Source organism: Macaca thibetana, chromosome 4 (assembly GCF_024542745.1).
Source record: "Macaca thibetana thibetana isolate TM-01 chromosome 4, ASM2454274v1, whole genome shotgun sequence".
Lineage (NCBI taxonomy): Eukaryota > Metazoa > Chordata > Mammalia > Primates > Cercopithecidae > Macaca > Macaca thibetana.
Genome location: NC_065581.1, coordinates 40300526 through 40319642, shown reverse-complemented (window position 1 = coordinate 40319642; position 19117 = coordinate 40300526). Strand labels below are relative to the sequence as shown.

General features: G+C 44.3%; 2 protein-coding genes across 4 annotated transcripts in view; one reads left to right on the top strand and one right to left on the bottom strand.

The window, feature by feature from the left end:
* DAAM2 (dishevelled associated activator of morphogenesis 2) overlaps positions 1-19117 on the bottom strand; it is a 979794-nt gene that overhangs the window by 450450 nt on the left and 510227 nt on the right. The gene's annotated exons all lie outside the window — the stretch shown is intronic.
* KIF6 (kinesin family member 6) overlaps positions 1-19117 on the top strand; it is a 381700-nt gene that overhangs the window by 277123 nt on the left and 85460 nt on the right. For all 3 annotated transcript variants that reach the window (XM_050787599.1, XM_050787598.1, XM_050787601.1), the window contains one exon: positions 9669-9777. In XM_050787599.1, coding sequence (XP_050643556.1) covers positions 9669-9777 — 109 coding nt within the window. The remainder of the gene's footprint in view (positions 1-9668; positions 9778-19117) is intronic.

The following is a 19117-nucleotide window of genomic DNA, read 5'->3' as shown; positions in this document are numbered from 1 at the left end:
CTGAGTTTCTGGCTGAAGCCACCATTTCCTCTCTATGCCCCTGGAGACATCCAGCACCACTCCCAAGAGTGTGGGCTCACTGACCTTCCCCCTGACCTTCCTATCCCTCTTGACCTTTATATTTCATGCTACAACTTGATAGATTATCCCTTCCTCAGCTCTGCCTTGTCTGTCTTCTAAAGCCTTATTTCCTTTTCCTCCCATTAGCCCGTTCATTCTCCACACACTCAGGGACCTCAGTTCTCTCCGACTGAAGAAGAGAGGGGAGAGAAGACAATAGGGGACGATGAAGAGTAAGGGGGTGCTGGATTCCAAGGAGATGGGGGTTTGGAACACACTGAAATGGAATTCTCTTCTGATTATTTAGGTGAGGATATTTTTGTCTATTTCACCCAAGTCAACACTTACCAAGAAATTTCACTTCAGATAGAAGGTTATTGCAGGCACCATATAAAAAACACACTTGATCCATGCCCATTGCTTCTCATTCTTGTATGCACCTCCAGATACTACATGTTGTAGGTATTCATGATACTATGGTATCAGAGCTGTTCCCTTACCTTCAATTTAAAGAGCTTCCACTATTGAGCCGCAGAGTGTAATCATCCTTCAATATGATTCCCACCGTGAATCATCAGCTTCCTTCCTGCCTTAGCACCGCATGCCCCCCACCCAGCTCTGAGCCTTCTCATGCTTTCAGTCCCAAACAGTTCCAAACCCCCTTCTCCTTGGAATCCACCCCGCTTCTCACTGTTCACCATCCCCTGCTGGTCTTCTTCTCATCCCTTTCTTCTTTAGTCAGAGGGAACCGAGGCCCCACGCGAGTGAATATCTCCCAACGAAAATATATTTTTGGCTCTGACTAGGAAATCATTTTTCAGCATGAATAACACAACTCTCTCCATCATTGTACTTTTGTCAATTTTTGAGCAATAGCTTAAGCAGCAGTAGGTTGTTTGGGAGCAGCCAGGAAAATAAGCTCTGGCCCACGTACCCCAGACTAAAGGAAATCAGACAGCAGGCCCAAAGGCAATAGCATAAATTCTCCACTTCCGATGTTTTTCCTTTCCGTTTGGTTTCCATGGGACCCTGTGTTGGGGGTGGGGAGGGCTTCCCAAAGTACCAAGTTGTATTCGTTAGCTTAATAAGGAACTAAATTTCAGGTTGACAAAAAAAGAAAGCATTAAGAGGTGGGTAAGGGACCAGCGCACAAGAATTTGGATGCCTAATGTTTCAGAAACCCAACCCGGAGGCTGATTTTGAAAGCCCTTTGTTGACTACCATTTCTACCTACATGCTCTTTGACCACCATCAAAATTCAGAAATATTGTAAATATTTTCCATCCAACTTACAACCCAAATTGCAATGTCGCCTTATGGAGATTGAGACTCAGAAATTCCTCTCCTTTAGGTTTTAAATGGTTCTGTAACTCAGCAAGCCAGCAGGCTTCTCTTAATCATTCATATTTTCAGGGATCCAGTGCTGGGACCTGTGATTAAAACTCACTAAAAGGAAACAACTAAGAAATGAGCTCTAGAAATGAGCATTGCAAGTTTCCAAGGTCCTCAGCTCTGATGAGGAGCTGAGTCTGACAGACTAAACAAAGTTGGGAAGAAGATAAAATGTATATCTTTGCAGTACCTCTTGGCTAATTGTCAATACATTGTGAATTTTTTCTTTGCTAGCACTTAAATAATGATACCTTCAAGAGTATAGTCTTGTGTCACTTGACAACTGAGTTACATTTTGAGAAATGCGTCATTAGGTGACTTCATCATTTTGTGAACATCATAGTGTATACTTAAAGAAACCTAGATGGTATAGACTACTACACACCTAGGCTAGATGGGATAAACTAATGCTCCTCAACTACAAACCTGTGTAACATGTTACTGCACTGAATACTGTAGGCAATTGTAACACAATGATAAGCATTTGTGTATCTATACATAGAAATGGTACAGTAACAATGCAGTGTAAAAATAAAAACACCTGTATAGGACAGTTGCCATGAATGGAACTTGAAGAAGGAAAAGTTGGTCTGGGTGAGTCAGTGAGTGGTGAGTGAGTGTGAAGGCCTAGAACATTACTGTACACTACTGTGTATTCTATAAACACTGTACACTTAAGCTACACTAAACTCATTTTTTCTAATATTTCTTCAATAATAAATTAACCTTAGCTTACTGTAACTTTTTTATCTTATAAACCTAATTTTTTAACTTTTTAACTCTGTAATAACTTGGCTTAAAACACACATTATACAGCTGTACAGAAGTATTTTTTCTTTATATCTTTATTCTATCAGCTTTTCCCTATTTTAAAAATTTTTTTATTTTTTTAAGCTTTTAGACTTTGTTGTTAAAAACAAAGACACAGTGTCAGGACCATCAGTGTCACTGTCTTCCACCTCCACACCTCCTTGTCCCACTGGAAGGTCTTCAGGGGTAGTAACACACATGGCACGTCAGCTCCTATGATAACAATGCCTTCTTCTGCAATACTTCCTGAAGGACCTGCCCAAGGCTTTTTTACAGTTAACTTATTTTTTATGAGTAGAAGAAATACACTCTAAAATAATGATAAAAAGTATCGTGTAGGCCAGGCACGGTGGCTCACACCTGTAATCCCAGTACTTTGGGAGGCTGAGGTGGGTGGATCACCTGAGGTCAGGAGTTTGAGACCAGCCTGGTCAGCATGGTGAAATCTCCTCTCTACTAAAAATACAAAAAGTTAGCAGGCATGGTGGTGGATGCCTGTAATCCCTGTTACTCAGGAGGCTGAGACAGGAGAATCGCTTGAACCCAAGAGGCAGAAGTTGCAGTGAGCTGAGATCAGGCCACTGCACTCCTGCTTGGGCAACAAGAGTGAAACTCTGTCTCGAAAATAAATAAATAAATAAAGTATGTAGATACATGAACCAGTAAAATAATCATTTATTATCAAGTATTCTGTACTATATATAATTGTATATGCAATATTTTTATACAACTGGCATCACAGTAGGCTTATTTATACCAGCATCACCACAAACATGTGACAAATGTGTTGCACTATGACATTATGACAACTGTGACACCATATGGGACCACCGTCGTGCATGCAGTTCTCCATTGATTGAAACGTCTTTATGTGGGGCAGGACTGTAGTTGCATTTTTATAAAAGCTTCTTGGAGTTGGAATTCATCTCTAATGGTGGGCCAGTAAGCATGGTGACATGTACTGTGGAGAAGATGGTGTTGAATTTCTAAAATCATACCATGTAGGAGATGAAACTGTCCAGTAGCATGGTGGCAGAGAGAGAGAGAGCAATGGATACATGCCTCATTTTTCACAGCATCACAATATGCTATACCAGAAGGAAAGACATTAAGCATCTAAAGCATTTTTTCATTCATTCATTCATTCAAAAGATATTTGGTGTGCCAAATATACTATAGTGCTCTTGTATGCCAAGTACTATCTGGATTCTAGAAATATTGCTGCAAACGAAACTGACAAAAATCCTTGCTTTTATCCAAATTGGAAAAGAGAAAGTCAAACTATCACTGTTTGCCAATGATATGATCTTATACCTAGAAAACCCTAAAGACTCCTCTGAAAGATTGCTAGATTTGATAAATGAATTCAGTAAAGCCTCAGTTTACAACATCAATGTACACAAATCAGTATTACTGCTTACACCAACAAGGACCAAGCTGAGACTCAAATGAAGAACTCAATCCCTTTTACAATAGCCACAAAAAATACATAAAATACCTAGAAATATATGTAACAAAGGAGGTGAAAAATCTCTACAAGAAGAACTACAAAACACTGATGAAAAAAAACATAGATTACACAAACAAATGGAAAAACATCCCACGCTCATGAATCAGAAGAATTAATGTTGTGAAAATGACGATACTACCCAAAGCACTCTACAGATTCAATGCATTTCCTATCAAAATACTAATATCACTTTTCACAAAATTAGAAAAAAAATCCTAAAATTAATATGGAACCAAAAAAAGAGCCTGAATAGCCAAAGCAATCCTAAGCATAAAGAACAAATCTGGAGGAATCACATTACCTAATTTCAAATTATACTACAAAGCTATAATAATCAAAACACCATGGTACTGGTATAAAAGTAGACACACAGACCAATGGAACAGAATAGAGAATGCAGAAATAAAGCAAATACGTACAACCAACTGATCTTTGACAATGCAGACAAAAACATACACTGGAGAAAGGACACTATATTTAATAAATGGTGCTTGGAAAATTGGATAGCCACATGTAGAAGAATAAAATTGGATCCCTGTCTCTCACCATATACAAAGATTAACTCAAGATGGATTCAAAACTTAGATTCTAAGACTTGAAGCCATAAAAATTCTAGAAGAAAAAAAAAAAACTAGGAAAAACTTTTCTGAACATTGGACTAGGCAAAGAATTCATGACTAAGACCCTAAAAGCAAATGCAACAAAAACAAAAATAAATGAGACCTAATTAAACTAAAAAGCTTCTGCACAGAAAAACAAATAATCAACAGAGTAAACACACAATCTACAGAATGAAAGAAAACATTTGCAAACTGTGCTTCTGACAAAGGAGTAATATCCAGAATCTACAAAGAACTCAAGCCAATCCGCAAGAAAAAAACAAATAATCCTATTAAAAAGTGGGAAAATGACATGAAGAAACATCTCTCAAAAAAAGATATAAAAATGGCCAGCAAACATGCAAAAATGCTCAATATCATTAATTATCAGGGAAATGCAAATTAAAACCACAATGAAATACCATCTTACCCCAGCCAGAAAGGCCATTAATAAAAAGTCAAAAAACAATAGATGTTGGCACAGATGTGGTAAAAAGGGAATGCTTATACTCTGCTGGTGGGACTGTAAATTAATACAATTTCTGTGGAAAACTCTATGGAAATTTCTCAAAGAACTAAAAGTAAATCTACCACTTGATCCAGCAATCCCACTACTGAGTATCTCCCCAAAGGAAAACAAGTCATTATATAAAAAAGACACATGGATGCGTATGTTTATCACAGCACAATTTACAATTGCAAAAATACAAAATCAACACAAGTGTCCATGAACTGATGAACAGATAAAGAAAATGTGGTGTGGATTACTACTCAGCCATAAAGAACAAAATAATGTCTTTTGCAGCAACTTGGATGGAACTGGAGGCCATTATCCTAAGTAAAATAACTCAAGAACAGAAAACAAAAGACCACATATTCTCACTTATAAGTGGGAGCTAAGCTATGGGTATGCAAATGTGTACAGAGTGGTATAATAGATATTGGAGCTCAAATGGGGGAAGTTGGGGGGGTGAGGGATGAAAAACTACCTATTGGGTACAATGTACACTATTCAGGTGATGGGTACACTAAAATCCTAGACTTTACCACTATACAATTCATCCATGTAACCAAAAACCACTTGTACCCCTAAAGCTATTGAAATAAAAATTTTTTAAAAATACCTGCCCTCATGGAGCTTACAAATTCTAGAAATAATAATAAAACATATTAACAGATGAAGTAAACTATGCAGGTAGTAAAAAATTTATATATGGTTCTGTTTTTCTGTGATATTATAAAAATAAATCAACATTTTAGACAGAGAGGCACGAATAAGAGTATGATCTCATGGGTAAATCTACTATTAATACTACGAGGTCATTTTGAGCCCCACCACCTTGCCCTCTCTGTCAGGCCTACTTTCCCTGGAAAAACTGATCTAAGAGCAGAAATGACTGCCTCTAAAAGCTGGGCATTTTTCACCCCTTTATAATCAGTTGTTTGTCTAAGCCTCAGTTTCTTCATCTATAAAATGAAATTATTAACAGAGATCATAGAGAAATTTAACTGAAATAATATGTAAGAAAGCCCATGATACTATTCTTGGTATAGAGTATATAAGAAATTCATTTTTTAATCACCTAGAGGTCATTTCTGTTGGATGGCAGAGCCACCCATATTAATCAGGTTGCATTTTTAATCCACACTCCAATGTCTGCCCCCTCCACCTGCTATCTTCTTCCATGTCTTCTCCACATGGGAAATGCTGCTCCATCCTTCAGGATCCTTCTGGATGAAGTTCACTTGCTCCCTCCTGCTTACAGCCTTCTACTCTCCCTGAGAGTCCCTGCCTCCCTTCCTCCCTCTCCCGCATGCTGGACACATGCCTCTCTACAGCAAGCGGCAACCTCCATTGTAAATATTTGTTCACTTTTCTTTTTTTTTTTTTTTTTTTTTTTTGAGACAGAGTCACGCCTTGTCACTCAGGCTGAAATGCAGTGGTGCTATCTTGGCTCACTGCAACCTCTGCCTCCTGGGTTCAAGTGATTCTCCTGCCTCAGCCTCCCAAGTAGCTGGGATTACAGGTGTGTGCCGCCATGCCCAGCTAATTTTTTTTTTGTATTTTAGTAGAAATGGAGTTTCACTGTGTTGCCCAGACTGGTCTCGAACTCTTGAGCTCAGGTGATCCACCCACCTCGGCCTCCCAAAGTGGTAGGATTACAGGCATGAGCCACTGTGCTTGGCCATTTTTCATTTTTCTTTCTCCCTTACTGGACTTCGAATTCTTTAAACCAAGGATCAAAGCTTTAATATTCAACTTTACATCTCTGTCACATGCCTAGCACAATGCCTAATATAAATAAATGCTTCTTGAGAGAATAAATAGATGATTGTCTCGTTAGCAAGGTGAGCTTTTAATCACCCTTTTTGCTCCTTTGCTCTTTCTCTTTCAAACGCATACAGTGCATGCTGAGGGACAGGAACTTGCCATAGGAGAAAGAGCCTGTTTTCTAAATCCTCAGGGGGACAAGGAAGTGATTTCTTCAGTAAATAAAAGCTGTTCATTAACTTTGCAGCTGATCCCAAATTGGGGTGAGAAGTGGTATATTAGTGTAATCCAAAGGAGCTGCACATGAGCTCTGAATAAGCAGAATGGGGATGGTCAGGGGTAGGGCCAGGCTGGGACCCGGGCTCACACACTGGAGCTGCCCGTGAGTCCTTCCCACGTGCCTCCCTCTGTGGACCTCAGCCTTGCTCCAAGTGGTGGCCATGAAGTCTCTGCAGGCATCCTGGCCTGGCCTTGCCTCTTTGCCTTCCGGCTACGCTTCAGCCACCTCACCTTGGCCTCCCTGAGTGGACATTTGGGAAACCAGCTGACAAGATTATAGCCATCATTCTGATGTCCTTCACCTGTGGTCACCACAATCAACTAACTCCAACTCCAGAATACTTTGTCCGTGATAGAAGGAAAGCCAATGTTATGTTTCTGATGATAAGCCCTTGGCACTTCAGGACCCCCTCAGTGCCTTTTAAGTCATCAAGAGTATTAAATCCCTCCAGTGTAACTTTCCCATAATGTGTACTTTATTCATTTTCAGTCTTTGAAAGTTGGCAATGCATGTAGAATATGTTATGCTGCTGGCCCCGAATTTCTTAATAGGTCCTTCAAGACTCTGTACACAATAATCCCAAACTTCCTGCGCTTGTCTCCTCTGTGCCCTCCATGTCCTTTCTGCTCCCACCGCCCAGGCCCTCAGGGAAGGTGCATTTCATGTTGTTTCATGTTTTCATATTGTCATTTACTTTTGTGTTGTTGGTTGTTGGGAATATAGTTAGTCCCAGTGGGTTGCTCAGTGCCTTGTAGGTTCTCCCAGGAGTGGATGCCGCCACAGTGCCACGGGCTCTGGCATGGTCCTTTCCACCCAGCTGTCAGTTCACACTGTCAACTCTGCAGAAAAAGCAGAGCCTGAGAGGGAAGAGGCTGTGAACTCTTCTTCCCTGCAGCTTTTTGAGCAGCCTTTCACTCCCCACCCCCACACCCCTTTCACCCACCACCCCCACACCTCTGTTGGTGGAAGCCTGCTCATCAGCTCCCCTGCGGGAGGCAATTTGGGGATTCCACAAGCAGGTTCCAGTGTGGTCTCTGTGGAGCTTTTCTCTTCCCTAACTCCAGTCCAAAGTCTCATGCCCTCTACCGTCTGTTATTATTTTATTATGTAGCAAAAGGCATGCACTGTTAGAACTGGGTGCAGACCCGGACAGGGGAGAGGTATGGAATTAATCCGCTGGCTCCTGATGGGCTCTGCTGGTGAAACGTGCCCCTCAATGTCTCTCATGCACCAGGGATCATCTTTCCGCATCTCACATAAGCGGATTCCCAGGCCTACTCAATTCTAGAGTGTGCAAGGCAGATGTGGAGACAAAGCCGAGTCGTCCCCATTTGCTTCTGATCGGAAAAGGGCGGGGTGTCTTTGTGTGCCTCACCATTTAGACATTCTTCACAGTGCTATTTTTATCAACAGTAATCATTAAATTGGTGTCAGATGGGCTAGTCCAGTTACTCACCCTTAGGATGGGTGATGGGACTCAGAGAGTTTTTTCCAGGCAAGAGGAGATGTGGTATGTGGCCCATATGAAAGCCTGTGCGGAACCCTTGGGCTCAGAGTAAGCCTCACTAACCCCGGACTGTGTTCCCACAGCAAGAGCAAGGCTCGGCACCACCCAGCTTCATTCTCAACCTGATTCGTTTCACAGATGTATGCTGAGCACCTTCTAAATGCTAGACATTGAACAAGACACAAGGATTCACGAAACAAACAAACAAAAAACCATTATCTCTACCCCCTGAGAAACTTACATTTCACCAGAAAGGATTGTCATATGAAGTGACAGTGTCCACCACTGGGCTGTGGGTGTTATAGGTGTATTGATAAGGAACATGGTGGAAAGAGGGTTTGTTCTGCCTGGGCTTTGACGAAAGCTCCACGGAGATAGAGTCACTAGAGGAAAACGTGGGAAAAGGCCTCCCAAGCAAAGGAAACAAGGGTGGAAGCATTTTAAAAAATGGCTCTGTAGATGCATCCAAAATCCAGTGGTGAATTCGGCTCTCACTGAGGGGTCCCAGGCACACATCTGCACTGACGCTCATTCCGGGAGGTGGTGAGGAAGAGAGCCTGGTCCTGGCTGTACTGACCGTGGCTCCAGAAGTTAAACTCTGAACAGCGCCCAGCAGTGAGGGTTGGCAAAGGCGATACAGGATATTGAAGTTAGAGATGACCTAGGGACCCCTGCCATGGCCAGCTCATGGGTCTTGTGATTGAGAACCTAACTCCTGAAGAAAGGCGGAGACCCCCCTCACTAACCACAGGAAACAAGAATGAATTGTTACACAGAGACTAAGAGCAGAATTTTCTAGATGCTATCTTTCAGTTTGGATTATAATTCCTTTAACTAAATGCCTGGAAATTTAATAGAAAAACAAAATAGGGCATACCAGGGAGAAATGTGGCACTGAACGATGGCAAGAAAATACATTTGCAGATGTCCTCGGCAATCCAGGGCTTGGTGTTCTGGTTTTCATTTCCTCCGAGCAGGCAGGCGTTCCAAACCCCGCCCCCCACGAGTCACATGGCTGTGCAGGCACAGTCCTGCGGGGTGCAGCGGGTGGCACTGGAAGGGCCTCCTAGGCAGGTTGGTGGCCAGCTGGAAGAGCCTGGGGGCACCTGTCTGGTCAGAGCCTCTCTGCTGTGGGCCTCTTGGAGCCAGGGCTGGTTTTGTGGTCTGACTAAAGTGACAATGAAATTAATAGGATCCTGATGCCATGACTGAGACCATTTCCCTGTGTCTCCAAACAGGAATGAGAGAGGAAATGTCTTTAGGGCGCCAGGAGGCTTTTGAAATCTTCAAGAGGGACCACGCTGACAGCGTTACCATCGATGACAACAAACAGATTCTGAAACAGAGGTAAGGCTGTCTCAGGGAGCAGCTGGTCCTCCGAGGCTCAGCCAGGCCAGCCTAGAGGAGATTTGCTTACTCTGTCCTTCCTAATCTGCCCAACTCAACTATTACAAGAAAGGCATAATGTTTATTCAGTTTCCCATTTAATTATGTCCAGCCTGGTACAATTCTCCTTCATGTGTGAGCCTCACTGTCCCAGTACTATTGGGGTAAGCAACTTTAAGGCAGGGTCTGTTACTGACAGTATCAACATGATTTACAATTCTCACATCATACGGTCATTCTCATCAGCCTGTACTCTGTCCATGTCTTACTGTTCCAAAGGAGAGGGAAAAAAATCTATGGACCAAATTATATTCTTAGAACTGCAGGCACTCCAGCTGTTCTGGAGAGCAGTCCTGTCTTAGTCAAAGAAAATATGTGCACATCTTGTGACCCAGAGACCTTTGGTGCCTTCTCCAGGCTAAAATCAGAGCAGACAGGATTATCTGCTGACATGTTGTCAGACAGGGCTATGTTCTGGACCCCTTCAAAAGAAGCTTACTTAGAGGTATATAATTTATTTTAGCTAGTCTGTGAGGTATACACATATCCTCAAACTGTAGCAAACAAACTCTATCAGATGTAGGGGTCTAGAGCTCAGAAGAGTGAACTCTCATATGTCACATGGGACTCTGGATCCTAGCACGCAGTAAGTTTTCAAGAACTACTTGTTGAATTAAAGTGAGATCCGGGTTTGAGAATCATATGACAACTCAGGAGGCCTAAGAAGTAGATGAGCTCTCAGGAGGACATGTGGCAGTACTGAGGCCTAAAGAGGGGAGCCATAAGGGAAAGCAGTTTGAAGGGAAGGTAGAGGGAAAGGAGGCCATGATGGAGACTGAGAAGAAACAGAAAGAAGACGGGGTGAACCAGGAGAAAATAATGTCCTGAGAGCCAAGTCAAGAGGAGAGCCACCTCCAAGAAGAAGCAGACTGCCAGTAGTGTCAGATGCGACAGAGAAATAAGCAGGAGGGAACTGGGAAGTGCACAGAGATTTTGCAACTAGAAGGCCATTGTCTGGACTGCCAGGCATGGAGGAGTGAGTGAGAAGAAATGTCACTGCATTTAAAAAGTTGGTGATAGATAAAAAACATTTTTTTTTTTGAGATGGAGTCTTTCTCTGTTGCCCAGCCTGGAGTGCAGTGGTGTGATCTTGGCTCGCTGCAACCTCCACCTCCCGGGTTCAAGCAATTCTCCTGCCTCAGCCTCCCGAGTAGCAGGGACTACGGGCACCCACCACCTTGCCTGGCTAATTTTTTTGTAGTTTTAGTAGAGACGGGGTTTCACCATGTTAGCCAGGATGATCTCGATCTGCTGACCTCGTGATCTGCCCACCTTGGCCTCCCAAAGTGCTGGTATTACAGGCATGAGCCACTGCGCCTGGCCGAAAAACATTTTTAAAAAGAATGAAGAGAGGTGGCTTAAGTAGAAGGGAAGTTGGTTTCAGGATGGGAAAGAATTGGCTAATATTATAGACCACAGAATAAGCCAATGGTAAGAGAGAGGTAGAGAAACAACAGGAAAAGCTGACACAGCAAGGCTCCTGGAAGACAGGAAGGTAGGGAATAAAAGCTCGGTGGAGGTTAGCCCTGGAAGGGAGCAAGAATGGAAAAATAAATCAAGATGGGGCTGACATTGGCACATTGAGAAAAGGAGAGGGAAAATTAAAGACAACCTCCATTTTCTCTGTGAAAAAGAAGTTGCGGTAGAATAGGAGACTTGAGGGTGATGATGAAGGTTTAACACAGCAGCCACAGGGAATGGGAAAGAAGGTAGACCCGGAAGAAGGAAAAAGAAAGGCAAACAGAAAAGCAAACTGCAATGAGGGTCAAAGGCCCAGCCTAGACTATCATCCTGGCTTTTACACTTTACCAGAGGGCAGATCTCAGCTCATTCAGGAATCCAGTGAAGGGAATGGGAGTATATGGTTCTGTATATGGAGGGCAGTCCAGCCCTTCCTAGTCAAAAGAACTACTTGCTTCCCACTGTGACCCAGCAATTCCTCTTCTGGGTATATTTCCCAAGAAGTTCTCATGCAGGTTTTTAAGGGGACATACACCGGGCTGCTGTGAGCAACCTTGGCTATTCATGGCCAAGGAGAGTTGGAAACATGCTGAGTATTCATCACTGGGGAAGTAGACAGGCAGAATAATGCGGATGCCCCATGAAGCAGGATGCAGCAGGTGGGAGTCATGGATTAGATGTATGCATACCAATTAACATAGATCTTAAAAGCATAGCACTGAGTAAGAGCACATCATTCAGATAAATTACAAATAGATCCACAGAAAGCAAAGAAAAACATGCAAACAAAAAGGTATACTTTAGCAAAAAGGTATACTTTATGAGTCCCTGGTATACTTTATGAGTTCCAGATATACTTTAGCAGATTTTACCTGCAAGAATGGGAGCAGGGCATGGGGATAAAAAGGAATTAATGAGTAAATGAATAAAACAAGGGGATAGGGGAGAAAATAAAGCAAATCCAGTGAAGCTGAGGACTGTCTCCCTAGAAAGGGGGACATATGCACATCTGCACAAATTTCAGCCTGTAAATCCAAGGGTTTCACAAGTCTTCTAATGCTTATCCGTGTTGTAAGCCATGAATTTTTAATATGGCCAGTTGGATGTGTTGGGGCAGGATACCTTGTCTGTCTGAAGATAAGCATGTCAAGCTAGCTGCCTCATCCAAAAGACTTCCAAAGAGCCTTCAGCCATGTCTATACGGGAGGCTTCTTAGCTCGCACAAGGGACTCATAACTGGCTTCATATTAAAAGAACCCATAGAGCTTTTAAAAGCTACCAAAGCCTGGCCCTGACTCCCCAGATATTCTAATTAAATTAGGTGCAAGCTGAGCATCTCTTTTTAAAAAGCAGATTCCAGTAGCAAGTAGGTTTGAAAACCACTGGCTTAGACAGTGTCCAGAAACCATGAGATCCAGAATCTCTAAGGTAAGATCCCTCAAACCCTACAGGTTAAAAAAAAATCACCAAGTGATTCTTATACATGCTCAAGTCGAAGAACCGCTGACTTAGGGAGAACATAGCACTTCATCTTTCTTATTCTAAAGCTGGCATTGTTTCTGGTTCTGGTTTGTAACCTGAGTTTAGGTCTATTTTCAGCAGGGATTGGGGTCTGGGGTGAGTGGGATGAGGATGTTGTGGTCTTCCAAAGCCTTCTAATATAGAGCTCACTTCACTCTGTACAGTAGAGTTCTGACAACCCACACGACAAATGTGCTTTTGAGTTTAAACATACCTAAGGTGTGCAGGATGGGCTGGCAATACCGATGATCCCATCTTCCTTGTGGCCATAGTGCAAGGGAACTAATAAAACTCACACAAGCTTTCCTCTGAAAAGAGGTTTTCCCAGCAGTAAATCCATCTTTTTAAATCAAATGAAAAGTTAGGAAACTGGCCCATATTTTTTTTTAAATTTCTATATCTGTTTAATGTTCCTGTAATACTAACCATTAAAGGACTATTCGGTATAGGGGATGTAACCCAGAACCTACCCCTTTCTTAGGATTGGAGCTGTTATTTGCATTGATGGAGAGTATTGAATTATTAGCTATTACATGTTCATAACTGCTTAAGAGGAATAAGAAAAATGTTCTTGTATGAAAACAAATAACTGCAGAAGCAGGGTTTCAAAAACAGACATCAAAGGAAGGCCTCACAGGCGCTCATAGGGACACTTCCATGCCACCCTTACTTTAGGAAATGCTCTTCCAGTAACCCGGGCCCCTTCCACACATTTGCTCCCAGTCCATCTAGTGACAGGAAGGACTCATGTGGCCCAACTGTGAGAAGATGGGCAGTTCTGGGAATACAGACACAGACTGGAGGGGGTTGACTCAGGGTGAAATTCAGTTACGGCTTCCTGCCTCATCTCTAAGCCTCAGCTTCCTAATAGACCTCAGCAACCAGGACCCACCAGCCTGGACTCCCATTTCACCCCAAACTTCTCACGTCAGACTAATTCTGTGGTCTGACCGTGCTGGTGTTGGGACATTATGTTGGCAAAATGCCACTAAATAGGGGCTGGAACTAATTGCCCCCACGCAAAAGCCTTGAATGAGTTCAGCCTCTGTAACCCATAGCAAGTAGGTTCTAAGCACAAATGCAGGGATTATTGGTAACCCACAATCTCTTCTGACTCTCTCAGCCCCGCCCCAGAGTATAAGAATTGATTTAGATTTGCAGGAGGGGACACTGAGTGTTTCCCCCATCCCCTTCATTCCACGTTACCTTTTTTTGAAGAGACAGAGTCTCACTCTGTCGCCCAGGCTGGAGTGCAGTGGTGTGATCAAGGCTTACTGCAGCCTCAACCTCCTGGATTCAACTGATCCTCCTGCCTCAGCCTCCTGAGTAGCTGGGACTACAGATGCATGCCACCATGCCTGACTAATTTTACTTTTTGTAGAGATAAGGTCCCTCTATGTTGCCAAAGGTGGTCTCAAACTCCTGGGCTCAAATGATCCTCCTCTCTCCCTGGGCCTCCCAAAGTGCTGGGATTACAGGTGTAAGCCAATGCACTCAGCCCCATGTTACTTAATGAAAGGTTTTTCTTCCCCTTTTTCCTGCACCCTTTGCTGCTCTCACAGGGAATCTCTAGCATCTCTAAGCTCTGGTCCCCAGTCCGAGGAAGTTGTGCTGCCTGTCTGTGACAAGAGAAATAAGATGTTGGCACATGAATAGGATGTTCGCCCTTTGGTGAACTAGAGCATGTGAGCCAATTCTTAAGCCGGATTTTTCAGCAGAGGACAATTGCAATTCACAATCACTACATTTTCCAGGCATGACTCATCCCTATAGTATACAATAATGTGAAGAGAGGCTGGAAACCCCATGCTTGGCAAATACCAGTGCCCAGGCTCTGCAAGCTAACTTTCTTTTGTGGCAGATTTTTCATACAAACTGAATCCGTCAGTCTCAGACTCCCATTCAATAACAAAAGAAGAAATAAATGGGGAGTTTAACTGCTATTGGAAATGCAGGTGTTGAAAATGTAAACTAAACAAAGCAAAGCACCCCTTCACTCAGTTGGATCCTTCTGACGTAGAATCGAACAGCCATCTAAAACCAACAGGAAAACCGGACCGAGGGCGGAGAGAAACCATGTGGCACCATCAGGAGGTAACTCCCATGGCGAGGAGGAGTTTCCTGGCCCCCATTAGACTTTCATTTTTAACCTTTGTGATTTTTCCCTTTCTTTCTTTTGTATTTACATCTTTTCTGCTGAACTAAAATGATAAACTCTGAGAGCAGAGATTAGATTAAAATCTTCTCAGCCTCTCCACAATTTTAAAAGCAGTGCTGGCCACAAAAAAAAAAAAAAAAAAAAAAAAAAGCAGCTACTCAAAAAACACTTTTTTTGTTTGTGAATGACAATTTGAAATTGACTTTGAGAAATCTTGGCAGCCAAGAAAATGGCTGGAGAAGACTTACAGCTTCCGAGAAGCAGGAGGGTGCAGCAGGCTTCTGGGGGTCAGAGGAGGAGATGATCAATTGGAGGCGAGAGAGGGAGGCCATAGCCAGAGAGATGAAACAGAAAAGGAATACTGGCATGTTTTAAAAAGCATAAGGGGAACAAAGGGTGGATCTTCATCACAGTAAAGTGCAGGCAGCCAGGGTACAAGGTACAAGTTTATGGAGGAAAAAAATGGCAAAATATAGGTCCAGTCTTCTGTCCTCCTCTCTGACAGGGAAGGGTATTGGATGTTCACACTATGAAAAAGTAACATATTAAGTTAGTTGTTCTAGACAAGAAAAGTAGGAAAGATATTGTAGGAACCCTTTGCCCTCAAACACATATTTGCCCACCATCCTCAGGAAGCAATCTCAGCTGGCATGACAGGGCATCTGGGTGCAGAGGCTCATGGGGACTGAGTGGCTGATGAACATCAGCCACTGATGTTCTCTTTGGCCCATGGGTAAAAGCAGCCACTGCCCATGATCCCTAGTGAATGATGTGTGGGGCAGAGCCAGCTGCTTCCCCAGTCATGATGAGTATCTCCGCCGGACAAACCCACAGCAGGATGGGATTCTTTCTGGAACTGGTCTTGGAAGTTAACGTCAGATTCTCCCTCAATTCCCCCATCCTTTTTATTCCCATTGAAGATGAGAAACTCAGCAACCATCTCGAGTGTCCTTGACCACTGACTTGCAGAGATCCCTTCTAATCCTTTGGTTTGCTGAGACAAACTATTATCTGTGGTTACTGCTTCCCACACACATTCCCTCACAGCCCATCACATTCCCTACTGGGGGTTCCTACACTGCCAGGCCATGGTCATAATGAATTTATGACACACAAAACACATTTGCATGCATGCTATTTCCACATCAACCCAGCCCTGACAGGCATCTCTTTCTAATCCTAGAAATGAAGAGCCTGAGACCCAGCTGCTAAGAGGTGAGGTAGGCATTTGGTCCTACTCTGACTTCCAATTCAGTGCTCTTCACTTGCACACGTTGCCTTTGCACACACACTTGCTCACATGCTTATCTTCTTTTAGTCTACAAATATTTATGGAATGCTTACTAGGTACAAGCCCCTGTTCTAAGCCCCAGAGAAAAGACTGAATTAAGCAGACGTGGTTGCTCTCCTCATGGAGCTTACCGTATTGAAAGGAAAACAAACAAGTAAACAGGCAATTCACATATAGTATGCCGTCTGCCTACGATGGCAGAAGTGCAGGGTGCTGGGGAGCACCTGGGGGTGTCACGCATTGTAGACCTGCACAGTCCTGGAGAGCTATCCAGAGGAGGAGACGCCACTGTGGAAACTGAGGGGTTAGGCAGAAATTAGCCAGGGGAAAAGACAGGCTCCAAGTAAAGGGGACGTCCCCAAGATGAGAATCAGTGTGACACTTGATGAAACTGAGATTCGGGCCAGCCTGGGAAGGTTGTGGGAGATGAAAAGAAGAAGCTGGAGAAGGCAGCAGGAGCCAGAGCATGAAGAGTCTACTTCACTCTGTTAGGGAATTTGGACTTTCTCCCGAGGTCACTGGGAAGCACTGGGGAGTTTTGAGCAGGGGAGTAACAGGACCAGGTTTGCATTAAGAAGAATCACTCAGGCTAAAGTGTGGGGACTAGCCTGCGGACAGGCAGTGCAAATGCAGGGGAAGGAGCAAGCAGTGGTTGCAATAATCTGGGAGAGAGATGACTGCATTCTGCTCTCAGGCAGTTGGAGCTAACTGGAATGCTCTGATAGATATCGAGGATGGAGAATGGCTGAAACTCCAGGATTGAGGGAAGGCGCTAATGGAGAGAGGGGCAAAGGGTGGCATGCAGGTTACTGACATGAGCCATCCGTAAGTGATGGTGCCATGCACTGAGATAGGAACAACAGGAAGAACAGGGGAGGTGTTCAGGGCAGGTGATTAGTTCTCTTTGGGTACAGTCGATTTTAATTATCTTCAAGGTATCAAACAGGCTGTTGGATACCTGAGTCAGGAACTAAAGCAGGGCTGAGATGGAAATTGAGAGATGTCAGTTGAGATAGCCAAGGACACACTGGCATAAAAGGAATGCCTATAGGGAGTAGGGAAAGTGAGGAGTGGGCCTAGGACCAAATCCTGTGGATTATTGACATTCAAGGAACAGGCTGCAGAACACGTCAGCAAAGGAGACTGAGAAAGAGGTGCCAGAGAGAGGGGGAAAAAGACAGAAGAGCCAGGCTCTTGGAAGCCAATGATGGAGCATTTCCCCGGGGTCTGTGAGTACCTGCCTGGCACACAGTGGGAGCTATAAAGGAGGAGGCCGGGTGTTATGGGAAGCCAGGCTAGTAGAACACCAGACCATTGCATTCCTTCTCCCTTCCAAGCCCAGCCCCTGCCCCTGCACAGGATTTTGTGTGCAGGTGACACAGCAGCCTGCCTGCATCCACACTGGAACTGCACCCAGCTACCTTCCATTCCCCAAAGTCAGCCACACAACTAATGATGCCCTAATAGGAATGCTTTGGCACCAGTAGAAAGAAACCCTCGGGCGGTCGTCAGTGGTCCTGGCTGAGCTACACAACCTCTCTGCCCCTCCTCAAGGTGCAGCCTCATCAGCATAGGCCACATCTCCTCAGCAGTGAGCAGCACCTTAGGATATTGTACAGGGGTGCAATGTCCCCTTGGCCAGAAGTTGGCTTCTGGCCATCTCATGGATGAGGATGTGCTTTTAGAAAATCAGGAGGCAGGAAACTCCCCCTGGTGAAGTTTAGGTGAGCAGAATTCAGACAGAGGGGCAGGAGGAAAGGGAGCAAGTGAGGAGGGAGGGAGACTGGGGCTGGCTGGAGAGGCATGGAGATGCAGGTGGGCCAGGAAGCACGTGGCAGCACTGATGGGGTCACCCTCTTTCTCGCATCTTTCCTAACCGAGTCTTTAGCCTTCTCATCTCTCCTACCTCCCTTGACACTTGCTCTTTCCCTCTCCACACTCAGGGTTGGGCCTTTCAGAGTTTGTCTTGACAACCAGGGATCAGGAACACATGTGGGTGGGGTGGCCTGGAGTGGTGACAACTTCCAGAGTGACGGGAAAATGGTCTCATGAAGACTGCACAGCCCTCAGACCACACCTCTCCAGTGGGAAAGCCCTTTTTAGCTCAGGACTGGGCTGCAACAGCAAGAGAGGAACAGCTCGTGGCTTTCCCCACAGTTGCTGCCAGCTCTGGAGCAGGGCGGCTCTTTGGAGAGAGCTGACCACAGCACTCAGCGGCTCCCTCTGCCAGGCCCCCCAGACACATCTGGGCACCGCCAAGGCTGGGGAACTCCATCCCAGATCTGTCAGGGCTTCTCTGGGCAGCACTGCAGTGGAAAGTCCCTCTTCTGCTTGTGTTATCTCCCTTTTCTATCTGTACTCTGGTTTCCTCTAGCACTGGTGTGAATTTCAGCAGTTTTGCACCCTTGCTCTTGTATTTTCCTTATTCCAAAGCGTCTAAAGCTTCTAGACGTCTATGGAATAGGAAATGGGAGGAGTCACTCATTGAGCAACGTGTGACTGTCAGATCCTATAAATCCTAGGTACTGGGGATGGACAGAACAGTGATGAAATGGTCATAGGCCCTCCCTTGGCAGAGTGGAGAGTTGAAGATGGTCCTCATCTTCTGAATGGCCTGCAGCAAATGTCACCTTATCCCTGCCCAGCAGCAGAGGCCATGTGAGCCCATAGAGCCCAGCACGGTGACCTGTGCATCGTGTAAATGTGTGAATTGCATCAAGTGGAACTGTACTTCTCCCTGGAAGGTGACAGGCCATCGCTAAGGAGAGGACATACATAATCTACAATGAGCATGACCAGCCTTAATAAGG